The 24,508-nt window shown below is 51.6% G+C and overlaps 2 protein-coding genes across 7 annotated transcripts in view; one reads left to right on the plus strand and one right to left on the minus strand.

Annotated features, from left to right (window-relative positions):
- Window positions 1-52: 52 nt before the first annotated feature.
- On the minus strand, window positions 53-5,857 carry LOC126039307 (caspase-1-like). 2 transcript variants are annotated; one of them, XM_049802303.1, is made up of 11 exons: window positions 5,513-5,857; window positions 5,105-5,248; window positions 4,660-4,714; window positions 3,878-4,150; window positions 3,417-3,553; window positions 2,988-3,164; window positions 2,548-2,782; window positions 2,261-2,413; window positions 1,507-1,616; window positions 1,033-1,139; window positions 53-268 (listed from the first exon to the last, which is right to left on the minus strand). In XM_049802303.1, the coding sequence occupies exons 3-10, from the start codon at window positions 4,664-4,666 to the stop codon at window positions 1,047-1,049; spliced, it is 1,185 nt and encodes a 394-aa protein (XP_049658260.1). In that variant the 5' UTR covers window positions 4,667-4,714; window positions 5,105-5,248; window positions 5,513-5,857; the 3' UTR covers window positions 53-268; window positions 1,033-1,046. The 2 variants fall into 2 exon arrangements, with proteins under 2 accessions (XP_049658260.1, XP_049658261.1); XM_049802304.1 differs by lacking the exon at window positions 5,105-5,248.
- MTMR4 (myotubularin related protein 4) overlaps window positions 2,037-24,508 on the plus strand; it is a 62,784-nt gene continuing 40,312 nt past the window's right edge. Inside the window, exon 1 of one of the 5 annotated variants that reach the window (XM_049802300.1) lies at window positions 2,037-2,263. The gene's annotated coding sequence lies outside the window, so the exon portion shown is untranslated. Of the gene's footprint in view, window positions 2,264-6,258; window positions 6,309-6,587; window positions 6,710-8,949; window positions 9,073-14,687; window positions 14,713-24,508 lie in introns of those variants that run through there. The other 4 variants (XM_049802294.1, XM_049802298.1, XM_049802297.1 and 1 more) reach the window with 4 other exon arrangements.

Below are 24,508 nucleotides of genomic sequence, written 5' to 3' on the forward strand. Positions count from 1 at the left end.
CAAGAGTTGGCTCAGTTTGGGGTTGTTTAGAGACCACAAAAGGAAGGGAGGACAGGAGATCAAGGAATATTTTATTCCAGGTCTGTAATTGCCTAGCAGAGGAGGCACAAGTAGCTGGTTTAGAGATTGACTGGGTTTCTGCAGAGCTGCGTGGTTTTTCCTCTTGTCCTTTCTCTCTGGAACAGGGCTGTGTTCACCTTGAACTTGAGCTTTCTGCTGTGTTACCCCCAATTCAAACACTTTTGCTGTCTGTGTATTATTTTTTCACCTGCGAAGAACATTAGACTGAGAAGCGCCTGAGACACAGGCTACTGAAACGCATTGCTTGAGTACCTGTCTTTCCTACGGCCATCTGGGAGGTGTGAGAGACTGAAAGAGTTAATATCTCAAACATTGTGGTGAGGCAAGTTCTGCTTAAAGATTAACTCTGCATAACAACAAACCCTGCAGCAGCAAGGAACCAAGGTGAAAAGCCCATCAGCTCAGGCATCAGCAACAGGAGGGGGAGGATGTGTTGGAGGGTGTGCAGGTCCCTGTTCTGATAAGCTGTTCTGATACAAAGATCAAACAATGGCAGAGTCTGCAGGGAAGGAGAAGTTATTCCCCAAATGACCCCCAAGCCCAAAGGCTCACAAACTGCTCATTAGCCTAATGAGTTCGAGTGCCCACGCAAAGGAGGGGCAAGGACGATAAAAGGACACAAACTGAAGCCCCAGGTGCACAAGTCCACCGGACCCCTCAGCTCACTGAACCAACGCTGGACCCAGGACCAGTGAAATCTTCTCTCTTCCTTTTTTTCTCTCTGTCTTCTTTCTTTCTTTCCTTTTCCTTTTCCACAATCCCTACACTTCATCAGGCCACAGCCCAGCCCCAGCTACCAGCACACAAGTTCTTTGGATATCCTATCTGAGCCACGAAGTCTGGAGCCCAGGAGCGATAGGGAATTTCTCCCTGCTCCTCCCCACTGGCTGGGTACCAGGTGTAGGGCACAGACAAAAGGCTGCCACAGAGGTGTGAGGTAAAGAGACTCACCATAGGCAAGGAGATCAGCAGCCTGGGAAGAGGTAGAACTTCCTGAGCATTGTAGTCCGTTCTTGTGATGGCAACTGCTGAGGGAATTTTCCAAAGGAATATTGGACCTGGGGTGAGAGAGATAGTAGAGAGAAATGAGAGCAGCTCCATTCCCAGCATGGGAAGAGTGCAGGGAGTCATGAGGCATCCCCAGGGACATCCCCAGGCACGTTTCTGGTGGCACAAGGGATGCCATGGGCTGTGCCAACAGGCCAGGCTCTTGCGTACCGTGCCCACAACATGGCAGGGTGCTGATGGCTCCAGAGATCCAGCTGACTTCCGAGCCCAAACCAGATCCCTTTTTGACAGAGCCTGCTCCCAAGAGGCCTGCCAAGAAATGGCATGCCCTGGTCCGAGTTCTGCTCTGAGCAGTATTTCTGGCCATTGGCATGGCTGCATCTGCTGGCACACCTGCACTTAACTACAAAGCCGCACCTTTCGGAAGAGCTCCTGTAAGTCACTGTTACAGGCATGGTTTCGAAACTGCTCTATCAGGCGCTGGATGAAAATGGAGCCTGTTTTTGGGCTTCTCCAGGAGACAGTATCTGGGGAGACAGAAGATGCCAAGTGTGATTCCACTGGTGTCCTTCACTGCAACAGTGATGAACGCTGAGTGCTGGAGCAGGAGATGGGCATCTTCTCTGAAATCATTATATTTGGCCCATTAAACCCACAGCATGGGAAAAGGACAGGGCCTTTCAGGGAAGACAGAAGGGATGTATTTTCTTCAAGCCTCTCTGCAATCCCATGCTCCCAGCAATGCCAGCTGCCAGGCTGGCATGGCCTGGAGCCATCTGTAACCCAGCAGGAGAAGATAATTCCCCCAACCAGCCACTGTGGTGAGATAGATTGGCTGGGGGAGGAGTGCAGGCAGAGCTGGTGGGGAGGGCTGGAGCCAAGGCAAGGCAAGGGAAGGCAGCCAGGCAGGGGCACACAGCCCTGGGCCCTGGTGCTGTCACTAAGAGGGATGTGTGGGTGTCCTGGAGCAGCATTGTACCCTGGCATTGGCGGACACTGCCTTTTCCAGAGGCTGTTGGAGCAATGCCCAAGCGGTCACCAGATGGAGGGGACCCCCAGTAACCCGCCCTGAGGAGGAGGAGGAGGTGTGGAGGAGACCCATGGCATCGGGAATGGGAGTCCTCTCCTGGCCTGCCCTCCGGCAGGGCAACTGTCTCCAGGAACCGCTTACCAGGTGTGGAGGAATGTAAAGTGGCGAAATCACTCTCTAGGTGGACTTCACAGATTGCGTCATCTTCCAGCCCTGCAGGGATCGTGTGAGCTGAGCTGGAAGCGGGCATGGCAGGGTCTGCGGAGTCACTCACCATCACGAGCCCTACCTTGTCTAGGAAGGGAGGGCCAGCCATCAGCGATGATGGGGTGTCCCGTCCTGTCCCCACCCTCTGCTCAGGGCTGACGAGCCCTGGGAGAGCCTGGCCAGCTTGCTTGCCTCACAGGCACCTCATAGCAGGGACTCACCTCCACGGCAGGACTGAATAATGACCAGTTTGGGTTTGCCCAGCAGTCCCCGGCAGTGTTTGTTGTTGAACTTCTCGTAGATGGTGTCAAGGGAAAGGATGTCTGTGGTCTCACCTCTGCTCTTGGTCCCGCAAAGCCCAGCCCTGACCCCATGGGACATGAAGACCAGGAAGGTGCTGTCAGAGGTCCAGTGGTCTTTATGATCTGCAAAATCCTTCATGACCATAGCCATCCCCTACAAACCAGCATAAATAAGGAAGGAACATCAGCTTCCCATGACCACCTGTGTGGAGACCCAGCCACCAGCTGTGGGCAGGAGCCACTGCCATTGGGGACAGAGGTGTCCCTGTGGTGCCCGAGCTCCCCATCACTAACACTCGCAAGGAGGGTCTCTGCACCACTCCCAGGACTGGTGGGAGCTGCTTTGTGCAGTCCTTTACCTGGGAAGTTAAGTTGCAATGGACGTCCACTATGTAGCCCAGTCCTTCCAGCAGCTTCGTCATCCCCTTTACATCCACTTCAGCCCCATCCCGCCGGCTCAAGTGCTCAAACTCAATGTTGCAGATGAGCAGGGCCCTACGGGTTCGCGTGTTCCGCGGTAGATGGATGGGATAGATCTGTGAGGACAGAGGGAGGCAGTGCTCAGCGGTGGGTGGGTGCAGGGGGCTTTTCTTGGGAGGCAGCTAATAGCAAAGAAGGCCCACAGGTGCAGCAACGACTTCTCCCTGTCCTTGGGCCATCTCCCCACATCTCCTGCCCTGCTCCTTGGTCAGCAAAGACCCTGGCTCCCCTCAACTAGCCCCTGTCCTCTCCGGCAGGGCAGCCAGGCCACGTTCCAGCCCTCCTCTCATCTCCTCTGCCTGCAGCACCTGGTCTCCTTCTGAGTCCCTGATGCGCTGGTACTCGCTCAGGGAGCACTGCCGGATCCACTGCTGGCCATGGATGCTGATGGGGGGCCCAAGGGGGGCCTCAGTGCTGGGGGAGGCCAGCTGCGCACCGGGAGGCCCTGCAAGCAGAAAGCCCCACAGTTACACAGGGAAGCACCTGCAACAAGAGAGGGCTGTTGCAGGGCATGGGAAGGTGAGCGGAGCTGGGCTCTGCCCCTTGGGGGGCTCTGTTCAGCCCCAGGGGGGACAGCCACCCCTGAGAGTCCTGTTGTCACTGCATGGCAAGGGGGCCTCAGTGCCACAGAGCAGTGACACGACACCCAACAGCCACTTGCCTTCAGGCCTCCGACACTCGCCAGGGCCAGGTCTCCCTCTAGCATCCCGCCAGAGGCACCGGGAGCCCCAGCGTGGCCGGGGGCAGACCAGGGCCCTGAATCTCTCACCTGAGTCAGCAGCCAGACCCAGCTGCTCTGCCAAGGTGCCATCGTGCTTCCTGAGGTTGTTGATGAAGATCTGGCTGGCCTTGGGGCCCTTCAGGCGCACAGTGTCAATGAGGCAGCGAGCCTTGTCGGTGCGCACCACGTATCTATCCTGCACTTCATCCACCTCCTCGAGGCTCAGCACCCCTTGGGCCAGCAGCTCGTCCAGCAGTCTAGAGATCAGCGGCTTGCTCACACGCTCCACAAAGGCTGTCCGCACCTTCATGAGTAGCTCATCTGCAAGGCAGCCCCGTCAATGCCAGAGCCCCCATGCCATGGCTTCCGCTTCCCCCCGCCCCCCCCCCGCTTCCTTTTCCCCATCCCCTCCCCTGGGTGCTGATCCCTTCCCCATCACCCTTCTAGCTGCTCCCCCTTCCCCATCACTTTCTCTGGGTGCTGCCCCCTTGCCTATTGCCCCCTCCCCAGCTGCTGATCCCTCCCCCACCATCCACCCTGGGTGCTCCCCCTCCTCCATTGCCCACCCAGGTGTGCTGTTCCCTCCTTCACTGCCCACCCAGGGGGCTTTCCCTGCCATTACCCACCTTCCCTTTTCCCACACACCCGCAGAAAGTGCCCCACGGGATGCATTTGCAAGAAGCAGGGCCCCAGCTACTCAGGCATGCAGTGTCCTGGGCCCCAGGCCACATGCTGCACTGTGTCCCTGTGCATCGGGCAGGACAGGGCAAGCAGGACCCAGGCAGGCCCCTGTCCCACCACTGAGACCCAGCACCGCTGGTTGTACTTACCTGCCATCACCCCTCAGTCCCCGGGCCTGCCAAAGGAGCCGCGAAGTCTGTTCCGCTGGGGCAAAAACGAAAGCAAGTCACAAGCTATTTCCTGTTGCCCTGCTCCTGTGCTGTTGCTATACCCCGCCCAAGCCCCAGTGGTCACATATAGCTCAGCACACGCCTGTGAGCCCGCTGGGCGTGAGGCCAGAGCCCCTGCACCCTTTGCAGCCATGCTTGGACTTCCTTCTGAGGGTGCTCAGCACACCTCTGTGACACCAGGACATCATAAACGCAAGTAACTGGCCCCAGTGCTGCAACACCCAGCACCCGTGGGGCGAGGAGGAGGCTGCCAGCCCTCCTGCACCTCTCAGAGCCAGGCACAGGGCAGCTCCGCTCACAGCTCACAGCCCCAGGGCCAAGGACCAATACCCCCCTCATTCACACCCCCCAAAACCCGCCAGACCTGTCTGTGGCTGAGCTTGGCTCATCCCTTCCTCTTGCTGCCCAGTCCAGGTGCTGGCAGGGAGACCCTGCAGCATCCTCATCCACCCAAGGGTTTGCTAGTTCCGTCTCCATCCCACAGGCGCTGGGGGGATGGGGAGCCTGCCTGAAATGTAAAATCTGGACTGTAAGAAAGCCTGAGGTTGCCCCATAACTATATTAGCAGGGCTGTTTTGCAGGGCAGGTTGAGTGTAAGGTGAGAATGGCAGAAGTAACGCCAACGATGGGGAAACCCGGCGGGCTGAGCCGTGGGGAAGAGGGACACCCAGCCCTTTGGCAGGTAGCAGCAAGCAGCGGCTGGCCACGGAGAACCGCAGCTGCCGAAGGCTGAGCAGGCCGGTAAAACACGGAGGCCTTAAGATCTTCTTACCATCCAAAGGCTTCGGCAGGCCCGTTGGGAAGGCCTGCCACACCGCGGCTCCGAGGTGCCCCAACCCTGTGCCGGGAGTCCAGCGCCCCCCCGCCCTGGCCAGGACACCGCTCGGGGCGGGGGAGGGAGGCGGCGCTGCCTGGCAGGGGCCCGGGCTCCCCCGATGCCAGCCCACACCACGGCCCTGGGCGGGCGGCTGCTGCCTGCGCGGGAGGACGGTGTGGGACACGTACCCCCGGGGGGCTGTTTGGGAGGGGGTGCGGGGGTCCCTCTGCCCCCAGGCCCCCGGCCTCCCCCTCGGGCCGCCGCCCTCCCACGGGCCCCACCGCGGCCGGTTCCCCGCGGGCGCAGGAGCGGCGGGCCGGGGGAGGGGGGGGGTGAAGGGGGCCTGGTCACCGGCCGGTCACTTGAGGGGGCGCCCCCCGCTCCGGTTATGCCCCCCCGGTTATTTTCACGCCCTCCCCCTCCCCCCGTGGGCGCCCACCCTTTTCTGAGGGGAAAGGTTGACCGGCCGCGGATTGGCAGCAATGGGACGCGCTGTGATTTCTCATTGGGCGCCGGGCGCTGGGTCCCGCCCCGCGCCGCGCTCCGCGCCGGGTCACGGGATAGGCTTGCGGTCGAGGAGAAGGGCGTGCTCTGGCGGCCGGTGGCGCTGGGCGGGGACGCGTTCACTCTGTTCATTGGCCAGCGGCGCCGGCGGCGCCGGGCGCTGATTGGCTGCGCCGCGCGGGTCGGGGGGGGCGGCAGGGCGGGGAGCTGCACGCGGCAGAGGCGGGAGCGGCGCGGACGGAGCCAGGTGAGACTCCGCCGGGTCCCCCCTTCCATCCCGCCGCCGCCCCTCGCCCCCCGGGTATCGAGCGGCGGCCCCGGCCCTGCCTTGCCCTGCCCTGCCCTGCCCTGCCCTGCCCGGGCCCCGCGGCGCTCCTCGGGCTTCTCCCCGCCGCCCGGCCGGGCCCCGCTGCTCCTCCTCCTCCTCCTCCTCGCCGCCGCCCGGTGAGCGGGGCCTCCCCGGGGCCTGTCTGTGAGGGACGGCTGCCTGCCCGGTGGCGGCAGCGCTGAGGCGGCGGTGGCGGACCTGCGGCCCGGGCCCGGTGGGGCGGGCGGTGGCGGCGGGCCCGGGCCGACGGGCCCGGGCCGGCCTGCGCTGCTGCCCACCGCGACGCGGGATGGCCGGTGACGGCGGGGGGCGGCCCCGAGGTACCGCCGGGACGGGGGGGAGGAGGTGAAGGCTGCCTCACGTTAAGAGGAAGGAAGGAGACGCGGGGCTTCCGCCGGGTCAGGTCCGGGGCGGAGGCAGCCTGCCCGCTGCCGGCCCTCCCGCTCGGTCCGGCGGCTCTGCTGGGCCTCTGCCCCGCCGTACCGGGAGCAGCAGCCCTTCCCCAGCCCCGCGTGGAGCCGTGCCCGCCGGCGGGAGACCTCGCCTGCGGAGCGGAGGCTGGGGGCCCGGCTCGCCTCCCCCGGCCCCGGGAGGGCAGCGCCTTCGCTGCCCGCCTCCCACGGACCGAGGAGATCCCGGCTGGAAGGGGCTGGCGGCGGCAGATCCGTGTGCCACACCGACCGTGGTAACGGCGCGGAGCTGGTTATTTTGCCGGAGACTTCTCCCCGCTGGTGGGGTCAGCCCGGTGCTCCCACACACCTTGCAGTTTTTTGGAGAAGGTGCCTCCCCTCCGTATTGGGTAGAAGCCGGCAAAGCTTTCTGTGCTGGTTGGAAACTGCTGGTGGCTGAAGTTTGGTGTGGAGACGGTGTTGTTGTAGGTTTGATGCTTACTGAAAAAAACTCGAACAACTATGTCTTGTAAACGTAGGTTTCCCTAAAGCATGTGATATGATGCCTTCGGGTTTTCCTGCTGAATTAACTGAAGGGGGTGAGCTCAAAATAGCCCGTGTTAAATTGCTGGCTCTCAGAACTTTATTTGGGACACTATGTTAATGGTCTCTTAAGGATCCTACTGCTGATTTTGTCAATGACCTGAGGAAAGTTTGCAGCTAAAAGCTGATGAAGCACACAAGCAACTCAGAGTGCTGAGCAGAAGATAAGAGATGAGGATCCGATCCATTGGTCTGATTAGTTTGGCACTGTACCTCTGGTGAGGCCACGCATCTATTACCAGAGAAAGCGAACTGCTCAGGAATAGTCTGTTACACTAACAGAGAAGCAAGTGAGGAAGGAGCAAGGCCTGTCCTAGGGAGCAGTAGTTTTTGCCTGGGTTCATCACTATGTTGAACACGGAGTGGTGCTGGAGGCAGGCAGGCAGAGGAGGTCTTTGATACCTCACTGTGGCTCTGGAGGAGGAGGAGGAGAAGGTGTGTTAGCTCAGCTCTCACTGGTGCAAATGCTTCTGCGCTGCTGCACCCAAGTTTGGTGCCTGTGCATGGTGCGAAAGCTGGACAGAGTTCAGAGACGATGCATGAGGGTGGAATTAAAAGTGAAAAAAAGCTGCCATGTGGTGGCGAGAACTCCATCTGCTGCATCCAACAAGAAGTTGAGAGAGACTTGGTCAGTCTGCATGTACTTGTGGAGGACAGAAGTTGGACTGTGGGAATTCGGTGTGGCTGATGATGAGTGTGTGCGTGGAAACCAAAGTGTATAGTTTTAAATGATAGAGATTGAAGTATGAGAACAAACTTCCCAAAGTCAAGTTATGACTTCATCTTTGCTGGCAACTTTTACATTAAGCCTCAATACTTTTCTTTTTCTTATAAAAGCAGCAGCAAGTATGGCAGCTTGGCTAACAGCCTGGCAAGTTCTGTGGTCTGCTCTGCTTGGGAGTTTGTAAGGTGGCCATAATGTCTTTCAAAGTGTTTGCTGGAGGATGAATATCTAATGAGATGAAGATTGGGAAATGAATTTAAAAGTTTTACTTATAGTTACTAATTTCTAGGAACCTCTGGTTTCCCCTTTCCTTTGCTGCGTTTACAGGAATCTGTTTACGCTGGCAGTGACAGTTATTTGATTTTTCTGAAAGAGCCTGAACTGAGGAAATTTCCTCAGTTGTATCATTGCTGTTAGTTCTGTGGCAATGTCCTTCCAGCCCTTCTGTCTTGCTGACAGCGTCACTGAGCTGTCGGATTTGTCTGTAGCAAGCTAAAAGAAAAAAAATAAAAACCACAAACAACCAAAATCAAGGGAAGCTTTAGGGCTAAATCTTACCATGATACAGAGGCTTTGCAGAATGGTGCTGTGCCAGCTTTTATTGTTATCTCGATCCTCCAAAATATATGCTGGCTTGCTTTTGGTTTTTGTTCATATGGGGCTTTTTCAAAGTCACCCTTGTCCCGGCTCTGGTGGGAGTAAAGAGGCCGATGTGTGCAGTGATTTCCCCCTCCTGGTGGCCTGCATCTCGCTGAGCTTTGCTCACCTGAAGGCAGGCACCAGACCTGGATGGTTCTTGTCCTCCCCATTTGTGAGGATTGCTCCTGGAGCTGGGCAGTCTCCTCCAAGAGACATCACTTTAATCTGTGGTGTTTGAAACAGAGCAATTTCCATTCCTATTCTGTATCCTCAGCTCGTCTTTAGAGGCTGCTGTCATCTGAGGGAGAGAGTTCTCAGTAATAAACTGGTAAGTGAAAAAAAAATCAAGAGGCTAGAGAGAAAGTGAGATTGTTTCTCAGGGGTGTGTGTGTGGTCGCATTGAAAGAGTGTTTGCAGTTGTGTTCAAAATGACTGAGCATTGTTTTACAAGAAAATGAAGCAGTATAATCTAACCCAGATTATTTTTATGAGGCAGAAAGGTGAACAGGAGAAAAAAAATCAGTGCTGCATACTTACACATCACACTCAACTTCCTAGGACAGGAATGTTCCCCCAGGAATTGATAACTAGCAAGCGATTACGAAAGTTCATACCTTTCTCTTCCATCCTGCTTGTCCACCCTCTAAGGTAGCTCCAGCCAGTTTTCTGCTTGTTGGTGTGTTTCTGGATTTTGATGCGGGCTTTTATCGTGAGACTCTCCTCTATTGCTGCTTGCAGGAAAACGTCAACATTTGCAGAACTAGATCAGAATCTTTTTTAGATAACGATGAATGGAGAAGATTGCTATTTACAAATTACTTTGCTCTCAGCAAATTCGTGTAATAGGTTAATCCCTGTTTGTAATCCCTGACTTGCTCTCCAGGAGGATGCCTGGTGCTGTTACAGAGCAGGGAGGAATTTTGTCCTGGCACTTTTGAGCGTGCTCCTTGCGGATATAATTGCCTCACTTCTGTTCCTCCCTAGCCATCCTGCGGAGACTGTGCAGTTACATGCGCTCTCAACAGCCCAAAAGGATAGGATTTCCCTTAGGAGGGATCAGATGATTAGCTTATAAATAGTAAATGCCTGTTCAGGCCTACTTGCGAGTGTGTGTTATTTGGTTGCTGTCTTGCTCTCTGCCTTTGCAACAAGTACAGCTGCCTCTGCACCTCATGGCCCAGAACCAAATTCAAGGAAATTGGGCATACTTTCAGTTGGAGATGATGAATTTCTATGAGGAAGGGAACTCCCCTGGTGTGAGGTGCTTCACCTTTGCAGCCAGAGCTTTAGATGTTGTGATTGATTTGAAAAGCTCTGGCAGCAGTAATGCCCCGTGCTGCTGTGTACACCAGGGTAGCGTCTGGTTCCTTGCCTGTGCAGGAAAATCAGCTCTTTTAAATGGGAACGTGAGCTGAAATGAAACTGAAACGCTTTCAGTGTTTGAATCCTGTTTGAAATGAGCCTGTTTTCCTGCCAGAGAGCATGTGCTGGTACTGGGGAGCCCTTCTGTCTAACCCTGAGCTCTTGGAGTCCTTTTTGGGCTGCACACACAGACATCCCCCTTACCTGCCATCCTACTTCCCTGCAGCTTTGCTTTGTTTATTTCTGGTTTGGTCAGTCTTACAGCTGTTGAGAGGGTTTGATGCACATGGAGGTTTAGAGTCCATCAAGACTCTTTCTGACTTGGCTCCCCGACAGCTCTCCTGCTGCATTTATGCTCAGCCTTCCTTGTGCTGAGGTTTTGGCACAGAGTCTCCATTCACTCTGATGTACCTGAGGAATGGAGGGATTCTGAGCTGGAGGCGCTCCTTCCCCTTCTCCAGGGTGCTGCACTCTGCTGGGGATGGGGATCGGGATCAAATTGTGAGAATAGTTTTGCATGGGATTTGTTCTGCAGCATCTTACCACAGAGCTGAGTGATCTGTGTATGGTAGATTTGAAAGCAGTGTCTTGTCTTTCCTAGGGGAGATAACGTTAATGGGACATAGCAACAACAAAACTAAACAGATGGCTTCTGTTCTTAGCAGTGGTAACGACTTTGTTGTTACTTATTATTTTGATTTTGTTGCTGTTTCTCAGTTGAGAGTTGCCCTCAAATTTCTTCTTCAAGAGGGAGAAGCCTGCCTAAAGGTAACTCTCCTCTCTTGGGATAGGCCGTGTCTGTATATTCTGTTTCAACACATATCAAGTGACTGGCCTCAGAGGCTTCCTTTTTTGTTGTGTGTATTTGTAGGTGCCTTACTCCTTTTAGTCTGTGATTTAGAGCAATACCAATCTTCCTTCCCTTGTGGATTGTATCGCTTATCTTCTAGGTGGAGTGTTTGCTCAACGTTGTGTTTGATACAGCTGATCTCATGCACTATAAACCCTGTGAAGGTCAGCTGTCCAGGGCATGCACAATAGAGTTTTGCTTTTGCCAATATTTATTTTCTTGGGGGAAAGAAATATCGTGCTGTCTCTTGCAAGGGTGTGGATCTGATTGCACTGTGGAGAACGGGCACGGCATTCACGGGAGGGTTGGCGATGAGGACTGAGATTTACGGAAGCCTTGTGAATGGGGTTAGCTAGAAATAAGGTGGATGGGACTGTTCTGATAGCAAAGTACAGGCTATATATTGGGCACTTCTGTCTGAGACCTATCAAGAAGCCAAATCTGGTGACTTTTGCTGAGGCTGCTAACCACCGTCAGCTCCACCCCTCTTTGGAGGAGTTTGTCCTGGCAGCAGAGACATAGGTAGATGCGGCTCACAACTTATCTGCTCGGGGGCAAAGTCTTATATCTGAACTTAAGCCCACATTCCCGGCAGGGCATTCTCTAGAGCTCAGCTTTCTTCCATTTCATGGCTCAGCACTGACTGGAAAGTGGAGTCCTTGTTCCTTTTCCAACCTGACCAGTTCTTCATTGCAAAATGAAATTGTGGAATTGTTCTCTCTGGTAGAACGTGCTTGGACATGGTACTGCTTGTGAGTGACAGCTTAATGGTAAGGGCCCTCAAAGCATTTCTACTTTACAGTCGGTTCAATTGCTTAGACTCTGCCAGTCTTTCTCTGATGGTCTCTGTTGAAACTGAGGACTGCTCGGAGCGAGGGGTGCAGTTTGCATTGTTCCTTCTGGAAGCTTCAGAGGATTTTGTTGCTTTGTTTTATTATAGAAACTTGTTGAAGTAGCCAGCTTTCTCTGAGTGGATGAGTGCCTTGTGGCAATCCAACATAAATGTATTCAGTTGCCTCTGTTATTTCAACTGTATGGCCTGGATTCACAATATTTTTTTTCTTTTTTTAAATCTTTCAAAGTAATCGGTGGAAGTGCACTTTATTGCTGGACCATGACTAGCACGTAGCACTTGTTACCACCAGCGCACAGCATGACAGAGCCAGGTAGAACTTTGTGTCACTATTTTAATGTGAACAAGAGAAGCCATTGTCCTGTTAAATATCTCATTTATGAGGCACCTACACCCATTTTTGAGAACATCTCACCAAGGGTACTCAGGGAGAGCATGGCTGGCTCCCAGCCCAGAGCTCGGGTTGGCGCCTGTGCTTCCTGCAGCATGGCTTGCCTGCCGGTACCTCCTGGCAGCGTTGTCACCCGATGGGCAACTTGTGACCCGGGGTGTTCAGGTGTAGGTTTAGGAGGACAGAAGGAGCCACGGAGTCATTGCTTCTCACCCCAGTCAGCATTGTTTGGGCTTGTACTTGCTTCTGCTTTCTGGCCAGACTGCACAGCCCCCTTCCTGCCTCCCACCAGGTCAGGGCTGCAGCTGCCCCAGTGCCAAAGGCACTTCTGCCTTCCTTCCCTAATGGTAGACTAAATTTCTCAAAGGCTAAAATGTTCTATTCTTACTGAAAACTTTGGAGCAAGTCCATGGCATTTGGGTGCAAACCAAAAAGCCTGTGCTGCTCTGAAGGTCAGACTTGGGTAACTGGTAGTGAGCCTCTTCAGGCACAAGGCTCGGGGAAGCTGAAGTGAGATGTGAAACGGAGCAGCCTGTGTGTGGTGGGGCAGAAAGCTGTGTTTGGGTGGGGGAAGTACAGCTGTAATGTATTGGGGGGGGTTGGTGAGAAGAGGCACAGTGAAGTGGGATTTGGTGAGCTCCTTCGGAAGCATCAGTATTGGGTTTTTTTAAGATGCTTTATGTACCACTGAGGATGCTGTGTCTGCTGTACATTACCAGTGACCTGGGGTGTTAAATTTTCCCTCTGGCTGTGCTGAAGTACAGTTCATGTTTTGGAGTCCTTTTGTCAATTTTTCTGTGCCATTGGGTAGATCTGGGCCCTTGTCAGCCCCTCATTCCCTCTCCAATGTGATGAGCAGCGTGACTCCAGGGTTTGTCACAGCCTGATACTTTCATGTCCTCTGCATGTGGGAGTTAGTTCCTTTGATGCTACAGTTCAGTGCTGGTTTTGAGGGTGGTTTTTTGTTGGGTTTTTTGTTTGTTTTTTTTTTTTTTTTTTAAAAAAAAAAATCTGAGGCCCTCGTGACTTGGGGAACTGCTGCTGAGTTCTGGTGTGATGAGTATCTGCCTGCCTCTGTCTGCTGTGCTCCTGGGCAGCCATTTCCCTACAGTACCAATGGGTTAGACAGTCTAATGGCTGGGATCCATGCAGGGTGATTAACTCTGTCTCATCTTTCTGGGGTATCAGCTTTTCGTTCTCTGTATTTGAATCCTTTGTGCTTCTAGACAAAGTGCCTGGTTCTTCTCAGTCCACTGCAAACATATCTCTTGCCTGAACAAGGCTGTTCATCACCTGCCTGGTATGGAGGGGAGATCTTCTGCTTCTATAAAGTGTCAGTGCTTAGTATTTCTCTGTTAGGGGAGCTACTGGCTTGTGTTTTTCCGATCTGTGCCCTTTACAGCAGCTGACAAGAGGCGACTACTCTAGGAAAGGGAAGCTCCCAGTGGCCCCTGTTTCTGCACACCTTCTCTGGTGACCTGGTGATATCCAGAGGCCATGGATGTGTGTGCAAACCCAGCAAGTAGCTGTGGATATAGAGAGAGGGAGTCTGGGCAAAGAGAAATCTCATCTTGCTTGCAGCAAGGAAACTCCTCTGTCTGGAGTGGGTTTCTACAAGGTGTGAGGGACTCTGTGTGCTGCCTCCTTCCCTTTTGCAGGAAGAAGGAATAACAGTGTGTCCAGGGAGAGGAACAGAGCTGAGGTCAGTGGTGGCTCTTCACATAAAAGTTGTAGCCTACCTGAGCTGATGATCTGTTAACCAAGTGATCGTGAATTTTGGTACTGATGCCAGCTCTGACACTGCTAGGCTTGGCTTGGTACTAGACCTGGTGCAGTACAGTGCCTTTATAAATTAATTTTATTACTAGATTAGGGAGTTTTATCATCCCCAGGCTAACCCAGTGCTGTGTATCCTTTCCGTTCCAGCTCCCACACTGCTGCCCTGCTAGGGCCTTGTTGCCTCTAACTCAGGCAGGTGAAAAGTACATTGGGCTCTGAATGTCTGTTATTGATGTATGCTGGGCTTTCATGTTTGGATTTAGCTGCCTATGCAGAGAGAAAATACATTGATTTCAAAGGAGAAGTGCTTGTTTAAGCTGTGAAGTCCCTATTTTCCAGGGGGTTTTGAACCTGTAGTGTGTCTTCCTAGTGGCAGTTGTAACTAAAGGGCATATAACAGTGACAACACACAATGTTTTCATTAGAAGTCCTGCGGTAAGGGAAGGGGCGGTGGTGGGAGACTCCCAGGTATTGGACGTATGTGCAGAAATCCCCGAGGGGACCTAAGAGCAAGTCCCAGACTTTCCCTGTAGCTTTGCCAGATTTCACCATCTTATAGGGCAGTGTCAAGTGCTCCTCTGCCTGGAGTGGAAACGGTACCTTAAGCAAAGTTGTTGCTGGAGCAGCTTTGCTCTGATCCTTCTGCTGATGTTGGCCCGACAGCTGTGACAGCTTCGTTTCTGTTCCTCAGCCTGGCAGCCATGATCCTTTGAGTGGGTGTCTGCAGTGCCTGGTGAGAATACCAAGTGGGAATTTTGGGGAGGCAGTGTCTTTCAGAGGGGTGACCTGGGCAAAATTAATCTTTGCCTTAAACATTAAGCAATCCATGTTGACTCTGTGTTCCTGTATAATGCTGTGATTCTGTGAGTTATCATAGTGCCAAGCCGAGAAGAGCAGATGCTTTATTTTTGTAGCACAGCAGGTTGGTAGCATGAAGAACCATGTTGGAGAGGAGCTTTTCTGCTTGCTGAAGGTGAGGGATGAGACTTGGTGCAGGAAGTGATAATTAATGGAGTTGCCTCAGGCAGAGATTTGATGGACTTAGAGAGGAGCAGGGCCTGCAGGAAAGCCCCTGCAGTACTTTAAGATGAATAAATGATCAGAAGAAATGAATGAACGGGCATGCTTTTGTCTGAAGAATTGGTAAACGTCCTTTCTTGTGCCTGTGGCTGACTCACACCACTGACTGTTCCTGTTAGGAGAGCTGGTAGCTTCTAGCATCCAAGGTACTGTGCTCATTATAGGGTGGCCTGGAGACATATTGCAGGCAGCTGCTGGAGGGAATGCCATGTTACCGGCAGGCAGCCAGCACGAACTGGATGCAGAATCACAGGGGGAGTGGATGCCAGGACTGGTATGTGCCAGCAAGCAACTCATACCCCTCCCTCCTGTCCTTTGCACTTCCTTGGACAGGGGCAGAATCATTTCTTACCTACTCTGTTCTTTGCTCCTTCCCCTTCCTGTAATTTTAAAAGTTAATATATTCAGTCTTCTAGCTCTGCTCTCTGGGGAGTGTCACCACTCCTGGCATGCCAGCAGGCAGATGGGTACCTTTTTACTGCTTGTTCTCAGTATTTCCATCAGAAAGAGGGTAGCCAAGCACCTTTGGATGCTGGATAAGATGATCCTAGACAGAGCCTGTTTTGTTCAGCATGGAGAGTGAATGGAGATTATTTTTTAATATAAAACTGTTGAATGCAAAGGTTCTGTGCAGGTCTTCTGGCTGCCTCATTAGGAAACAGCGTGCAGAGCTTTCGTTGCCGCTGCCAAATGAGGCAAAAGAGGAAGCAAAAGTGTTTTCATCCTGTAAAGTGGACTAACAGTTTTGTTTTATAATAAAACACAGACTTGATGAAAAGTGAAAACCCCCTCCCTCCCTCTCTCTTCTGCTGCATCTTTCCTTCTTCAATAGGTGTTTCTGCTAGAGGAATTTCCAGAAGTATGAGAGAGACTGTTCTGCCTGTGGGCTTGCCTTCTTTTATTGAAATATGAGAGGAAGTTACTCAGACTTCTCAGACAAGGTTCAATAGGTCTTGTAGCAGAGGAAGTCACATTTTCAGCATGTTTTACTCATGATGAATCGGTCAAAATCGAAGCTCAAATGAGCAGCCAGTTTATCTGTTGGAGTTCCCTGGGGAGCAGGGAGCCCAGCGGGTGTGATCCCACCACACTTGTGCTGCAGATAGCCGTGCTGCAGCTTCTGTTTCCTCCCACCCCCCCAAAAATCACAGAGCAAAGGGTTGTTACTGGAGCGACAGAAGATAAGTGGGATACCTCCTCAAGTGCTGCAACTTCAACTTCTTTCAAAGATACAGCTTTCCACTCTGCCTGTTTTCCATTACTGCCGGCACCCAGAGCTGTTGTGCTGCAGCCCTGGATGCTGGCTTGCATTACAGAGCATGTGCTGAAATGAATACACAGTGCTGGGGAAAATCTGGTTTCAGCTGAAATTGCCAATAGATCTGCCGCTGGTTTCAGTGGCAGTGGCATTTCCTCTGTGCGTATCAGTGATGCGCTGACAGGAGGAAGGTGACTATCTCATATTTGAGCAAAGATGATAAAAATCCCCTTGTCTCCTGAAATTTGTCTTTGTGTTTAGATATAACAAATCTGATCCGTTTCATTTTTGTCCTAAACCTTTTAGAGGCAGGAATTTGATGCTTAATGAGTTTTAATACAGTCAGTTATTAAAGGTAAGAAATCCCAGGCTCCGTTCCTAGCACTAAAAAAATTTGTGTGAATTGCAACAGATGAGTATAAATCCTTAGGCTCCTTTCAGTACCAAGTTTGTCACATGGCTGTCTTCATGCCCTGTCCTGGTAGAAGCTGGCAGTGGGGAAGGGACAGTGCATGTGAATTTATGCAGCTCTTACTGCTAGACAAACAGGGGACTTGCTATATATATCGAATTGCCTTCTCTTTCCCTTTATTGATTGGCTGGGGATTTCCCTTTCTCAGAGTGCCTTTTGAGAGGATGTCATGGACAGCACTGTTTTTAGAAACAGTTAAGCTCATGGTAGAGAGCAGACATGGTAGCAATTAAGCTCACCTGAACTTGCTTTCCTGCCCCTGTCGTTTGAGGTGAGTTTATTAATGAAAGCAGGTCAGTGTGCAAGGCAGTCCCTTCACATGATTTTCCACTGGTAAAGTGCAACACATTTTCAAAGGCTCCACATACCTAGAAATTAAAGAGCAGAGGCTCCAGTTTAACTAACCAGAGATTTTGGGGTCTTGGGGTGATAAAGGGGAATTGTTAAAGGTCAGGTTAGGTATTGGTTGGTATTGGGAGGGATACCACCCCCAGAAAAAGCCTCATGAAGGGCAAGTTTCTGAGTTCATTGCTGTACATGTCTGATTGGGAAGAGCAACAGTGACAACATGAAGCCCTGAGAGGGCTCCTCTCTGCAGTGGCATGGGGAAGGAGGACATCCAGCCTGTCGTCATAACATACCATCCAGAGAAGCTGCCCACAAACCTGGCATTTCTGCAGGAGCTGACAGCTTTGACCATTGGATGACTGTGCTCAGCAAAAAGTGAGAGATTTCAAGTTGAACATGTAATCAAAAGTGAGCTCTTAACTTATTAATAACAGCTCTCAAAGCTTTTCCTCTCATCTTGTGGTCATCTGTCTTCCTGTAGCTTGATGCTAGAAACCCTGAGCAGATGTTTGTTGCTCTGTTTTAGAGCATTCTTCCTGTGGAAGGTGGAGTTGTGTACTTAATTTGATAATGGTGCAATTACTGCAAGTTTTAGAGAGGAACTGGGTTTTCACCAGGAGCAGGGAGGAGCGTTGAGCAGAGGTGTGTGTTCCCAGCCATGTTTCAAGTGGCTGGACATAGCTGCCAGTGCTGCAGACCCTGGCACAGGATCCTTCTCATCTTGTTGGTGCAGCTGGTTGGGGGGTTGCTGCCAGGGAACTTGGGCTTGGTTTGGGTGAGTCAAGAGAAGAAATCTTGATGCTTTATTGTCCCCTCAGACATGCTGTAGTTTTGGTTGTAGCTTTTTCATGTACATTTTTATGTGGGTAGCTAAAAAATGCTTCATTTTAATCCCACGGAAGAAAACGACCCTTGGAGAAAATAGGCTCTCCTAGAAATTTTGTATGCAAGTGATGGAGCATGGGCTCTGGCCTGGGGTCTGCCTCTGGTCAGCAGCACATGCAGAACAACCCCTGGGGTCTGCCTCTGGTCAGCAGCACATGCAGAACAACCCCTGGGGTTTCAGTGCAGAGGAGGCACAGCTGGAGCTGGAAGTGTGGCTGCCTCAGGGCTGTGAAACCCAGTAGTGTTGTGGGACCACTATAGGGTATGTGATCACCTGGAATAATAGCAATATTTTTTTCTTTCAGACACTGTTTCTATTGACTGCCTGTCCCAGGGAAGATTCAGATGCTTGCAGGCAGGTACCAGTTTAGTCTAGTACCAGTTTGGATGCCAAATGTATCCTGCCTGGTCTCCAGCTGCTTTTACTGAGGGGTATGGTTCCCTCGTTGGTCCAGTCCTCTGGCTGCAGGCAGATGCCTTAGAAACCTTAGGACTTCTAAAATAATACAAATTAGTATGTTTATGCACCTGTATAAGAGTAATAGAAGTTACATTTGTAATGGCAACTGGGCTGAAGTTGTGTTGCTGCTATTTAGTCAAAATTATTTTAAAGTATCCAGATGGTGAGTATGAATGTATTGCAGGTGGGTGCTCCAAAGAGCCTTGACCTTGGCTGGGGAAAGTTTGTGTGGGGTGAAGAGGGGGAGCAGCACACTTCAGGACTTTATCTTTTGATTTCTAAGCCTTCTGGTGGATTTGGATCACATATTTCAGGCTTTTTTCTGCAGTCACAAAGATTGCCTTTCAAAGAAAACTGCGGCTGTTAAGAGTCCACAAGTTGATGGGAATTAAAAGGTGAATTCTCCTGATGCATAAGAAGTGAGTGTTTGCAGAGACCCGTTTAGACAGCGCTTCTCCAGCCTGGAGACTCCAGCCTGGGATGTGACCTCAGTAGCGCAAGCACCATTTCCTTGAAGTTGTTGCTGCTTCCTTCCTGAGATTGAGTTAAAATCTTCGCATGGTGTGGTGTGGAGGGAGGTAACGGGGCTGCCAGTGGTGGAGTGAGAGGGAGGCCAGCGCCCACATGTCTCTCCAGGGCTACAGGCAGAGAACCAGGAGCAGGCAGGAGTGTAGATTGCAGCTGGGACAGGTCCATCTGCACTGCTTTGGGTAGGGACCAGGCAACTGTTTGTACTTGAATAAAGGCTTAATTGTGACTCAAAATGTCCCAACTGCTTTTTTAAAGAAAAGCAAACAAAACTGGAGGACGACAGGCTGGAGTTACAGGGGGCTTTGGAAATGCTTGCCAAAGCTGTGCTTTCTGTCTCTGTTAGTCCGGTGGTTATGAAGTTTAGCTTGGAGCCTTGGCTTTGAATCCCTTCTCTGCCAGCTTGGGATGAAAGGCCTTGAGGGTGGGGATGGCATGGAGGCAGTGAGGGCTCTTTAGGTCCATGGTTCCTCCATGTGCCACTGAAATGAATGAGGGCTCTGTCTTGTTCTCTGCTGGTGTCTCAGCTTCTCACTGGCTGTGATGGCAAATGAATCAGCGCAGCGATGGCAGCCCGTGTGGCATCGTGCAGAACCTTTGGCAGTCCCTGTTCTCTGCCAGTTCCTTAGGAAGGTGAAGGAGCAGGCAGAGGCTGACCGGGCAGGGGAGCATCCCTGGTGTGCTGCTGCCACCTGGTGCCACCGGCTGCCCCCAGCCCCTTGGCTGCTTCACCTGCAGAGCAATGTATTTTGCTGCTACAGCCTTGATTAAGAGAAAGGGGATGATCTTAACTAAAACATGCTAATGGTCCTTGCTGTGCAGTATGTGGAGCTTCCTTTGCAGTTACTGGTTTCCCCTTGAAATTCTGATTTCACTGTCATTAATGTAAAGAGTGGAGTCAGCTGGCAGGCAGGCATGCTGCTGAAATTAATTATGCTTAGAATCACTGCAGTGATGGATAGTAGTGCTCATTAGGGGTCTGGCAAAGCGCTGGGCTCTGTTCTCTTCGCTTGTAATCCTGTACACTTTGACATCTGGGTGGCACTGCTGGACCCTTCTTCCTGTAGGTGTCCTCTGAACTGGAGTGTCTCAGTCTGTCTGCCCCTGCACATGGTGTAAACTGTTTACTGGCTCCTCTATGTATCCATTTCTCTTGACTCCTGGCTGAGCGAGATATGGCAGGGTGACCTGGGCAGAGGAAAGGACATGGTGGACAGAATGGTGCTGGAGAAGTGGTCCTGCAGCTTGGATGGGCCATAACGATCTCCCCCTCTCCTTTTTCTTCACTCTTCCACAAAACAAGTTGTCATTAGACCATTTTCATATTGTCCCCAGGCTAAGCTATTCCCTGGGCCTGAAGCGCAAAGGTGGGTGGCAGATCTTCACTGCATGCGCATCTCTGGCCCAGCGTATCAAGTTAGAGGCATTTTTCAAATTCTGGTGGTGTTTTCCTCGCCCAAGCTCTAGTCTTGTTTGCCCATTTCCCCCTCCAGCTCTCCCCACGCCCTCTACATTCCTGCATCCTTCCTTCCATGGCTGCTGTTTTCACTGTTTCTTCTATCCTTGGCAGTCCTCACCAGCATGAACCCCAAAACTGCCCATGCCCCGCTGCAGCTCCCGCCCTGGGGTCACTCACCCCAGCTCAGCTCAATCCGAGACCCCTGTTGCCACCAGCATCTCTGCCCTTGGGGTCTGTGTTGCTCTTCCCAAGCTCTGCAATCTTCAGCCCATCTCTCCTCATGTATTTACTTTTGCAAAACTTCTTATGTTCATTCTCACTTTTGCAGCACCGGAGGGCCAGGCCTGCTGCAGCACTGTGAGTTTGAGGCTCGTATTGGATCTGCTCTGGTCTTTGCTAAACAAGAGCTTTGCTTTTGTCAGGTATTAAGCCTGGGCTGCTCTGGGCACACCTCTGACTTTTCCAGTCTTCTTTCCCCTTCCTTTTTACTGCAGATGACCCTGTTGCTTTGGAGGGAAAAAGACAAAATACCGTACATCCCTTCCTGCCTCTCTGCATTTCTCATGGCATTCTTCTCCTTTCCCTGCACCAGGCACAAACAAGTTCTCTGGTTTGTCCTCTTGCCTCTGATCACATACTGTCTCTTCCTCCCTGTTACACCATTCTCCTTCCCCCTTATTCTCAAATTTCTCACCTGCCTCTGAATCCTTCCCCATACTGTGTAGTTTCTCCCTTGTTAAAGGCAAAGTTCACCTCTGCTCCTGCTCGCCTCCTGTGGCTGATTTCTGTCCCCCACCACACTTTCATGGTAAGTCCCCTGTAAGCAACCTGTTCAGACTGAAGTCCCTTGCCTCCTTAACCTGCCTTACCTGCTGCTGCAAAAACCTTGAGCTTGGCAAAATCTCCAAATTTTCCCACCCCCTTCGCTGTTCAGGAGTTTTGACTCTACAGCAGTGGTGCTCCTGAAATCCCTTCCCTGAACTCGCTCTGCCTGTTCTTTCCCTCGCTCTGCTGCTCCTTCAGCACTTCCTCAGGGATTTGCTCTCCCAACATGGCTCTGGTTTCTGTCCTGTTGCTCTGTGCTCTCTGTAATCTTATCCATGCGCACATGTTCAACTACCCTCCTTTGCAGCTGGCACATGCATATGCTGTTTCTCTCCTTGTTGATGCCTAGCTGTCAGTCAAGCAGGGCTGGATAATCTGTCCTGATGTTACCCGCATGACTCTGACCGGTAATGGCACTGGTTTGGAGGATGGCCTCTGACATCTTCACTGTACAGCTGTATAAACTTGGTCTGAGAATGTGCATGAGGACTAGCAAAGCACCAGCCACATCTGGGTATGTTTTTGAGGGCCAAAATGTGAATTTCTCCTGTAGGATGGTGCTGTGTAGTCAGGAGTGTTTCTGGCTACAGCAGCTTTCCCAGGTGTCTCTGCAGTCGTGCAAAGAGCTGCTTTATGTGTCCTGGTCTGATCTTTTGGGTGCAACCCTGTGTTTGAAACCTAGATGTTCCTGCTTCAAATGCAAGAGGAGCCTAATCGGTCTTCAGAGAGGTGTTGATTGTTTTTAAATATGAAGGAAAACACCTTCAGGGCATTTTAATCACAAACTGACTCTTAGACTGGATGGCCAGGAAGGGTTTGCAAGCTGTTATCCTCTCCCAGCTGCTGCGGTGGCTGTGGGTAAGCCAGGGTGGTTCCATTCTCAGGCAGTACATGGTTCTGTGCCATGGGCTGAGCAAGATGAAGTCCTTGTCTTGCTCCTTGTTGGTCTGAGACCATCCCCTGGTACTCGGGATGGGTAACGTGTGTGCAGCGCTGCAGTGCTGTGGCAGGTACCTCCCACCCCTGGGAGAATGTCTCTTGCCCTCCCCACATCTCATAGGCAGGTTGACTTTGAACATGAGATTCAGTCTGTAATCCTGAGTCACTGATCTCCTTGGGAAGAGCAACCGGAGTTGGGATGTGCCAAGGGCATTGCGGGCAGCTCTACTTACTCAGAGGCATGTAGGGATTCACGTATTCAGACCTGAACCAAAAAAAAGTGTCTGATCTGTTCTAAGTACCCTAAGCAGTAAAAACGATAGCTTTTTTCATAAGCTTGATAGAATTTATCCAATTCTGAAACTTCATCTACCAGTAATTGGATTGAGTTATATCTTTGTCAGCAGGATTGCCCAGAGCTGACTATACTTTGCATAAATACTTAAACATATTGAACAAGTCTTCTTTTTATAATTTTTTTTTAAGCTGCATATGTGAGCTTGTTTTGCTTCGGATTGCTAGATGGGTTTTGTCTTTCTGCTTCAAACTTGTTGTCTTAGCTCTGGCCACCTGGAGGCAGTTGTAGCTGTGGCCCCAGCAGCACTGGGGACAGAAATGCCATCAATTTGACGCTTCTGCTGCTTACTACTTTTATGTATTGCTGCAATAGACTCTTTGTCTGCTACTTGTCCTGCAGCTCATGCAGAGGTGACTGTGGGGTCCTCTAAGGTACACAATGTGCTGTTTTCCAATAGCCCTTCATCTTGTGAGTAATTCTGGATCTCTGAATTCATACCTTGCCTCTGGTTATACCTGTATGCAGTTAAATTATGATCACTTAGCGTTGCAGAGCAATCCGAATACTTTGGCAACTTGTCATCGTCCTCTGGTATTACTGTGACATTCTTAAGCTCTGGCTGCCCAATCTTTTCTTTTTAATAGTTACTCATCAGTAAAAGTTTTCTGTTGTTGAAGACCATCTGGTAGCGGCCTTCATTAGGAACAGCCCTCGGACCTGTAATTTTGCTTAAAATAACAAAGACTGTCCCATACAATCTGCTTTGCATGTGACTATGTGGTCTGATAATTGTAATTTTAGCCCCTTAATTAGTTGAGAGGCTTGAGATGGGTGTTCTGTTTCATTTGAGGTCGAAATAAGGCTAGTAGGGTTCCTGGTTGTTTCTTCTAACATCCCCCGTTTAATATTGGGACTTGTTTTTGCCCATTAAGTACATCAGGACTAACTTGACCATTTTAGCTGAAATTAAAACAAAATCTCTGCCTGGGGCAGGCACTGAGCGCAGAGAGCTTTGCTCCAACTGCTAACAATTGGTGAAGTTTTATAAGCAATTAAAAACAAGTCTCATAGCAGGAAGCATGGAGCTGCCAGAGGGGCCACCCAGCTCGCCTGGGGTGCGCACCGAAAACTGCATTGCAGCAGCACTAACGAGGCTGGAAGCTGTAATCGGTGCCGGCTGTGTTTCCCACCTTTCCAGAGCTCCCCATCCATGTCTGAAATACCCCTGTGCGCCCTGATGGGCATCCTTCCTCCCTCCCAAAGGAGCTCTGCTCCCCGCAGCGTGCCAACAGCGGGTGATCGCAGGGAGCGGCCATGCCGTGTTCCCTAAGCCTGGCTCGCTGTTGCTAATCGAGCTGTGCTGAAGGCAGGGCTATTAAGCTTTTCACAAGCTTTTCTGTGAGGCTCCTGTAAATACACACTGGTGAAGCTGCGATACGCTTTTGTGGCACCTCTGTGAGTTGTGGAGAGGCAGAAAGAGAGTAAATGTTTCTTCTGATTTTTGACAGTCTAAGTGTTTGCTTGGAGAGTCAGGTTTTCCAGTGCATGTACAGTTTATATTGCACCTTGACTTGGCTTGCAGCTGAGAGGCAACCCTGGGTGTTTGAGTCTGGAGCTGTAATTCAGAAAATGGAGAATAGTCACTGGTCGTCTGCGAAATGTCTGGCTTGGGTGGTGGCTGAACATCCTGGAAGACGGGTCCAGCTCTGCAGGCAGAGCTTGGTCCTTCTGTCCAGGCTCTTTTCTTGCAGCTCTCGGGTCTATTCTAGCATCTGCAGCAAACAGGGGCAGAGGTTTCAAGACGGCTGCTGCTTCAGTCCCCGCCACTCTGTTTTGCACTGGGAGAGGCAAAGATCCCTGGAGGAAATAATGCGGTTGCGTAACGAAGTGTACAATAACACGCATGAGTCACGTGGGCCAGAGGGCTGTGGGGAGAGCAAATTAAGATTTTTACAAGTGTTCTCAACTCTGACACTT

Source organism: Accipiter gentilis, chromosome 6 (genome assembly GCF_929443795.1).
Source record: "Accipiter gentilis chromosome 6, bAccGen1.1, whole genome shotgun sequence".
In the NCBI taxonomy this organism is placed as follows: domain Eukaryota; kingdom Metazoa; phylum Chordata; class Aves; order Accipitriformes; family Accipitridae; genus Astur; species Astur gentilis.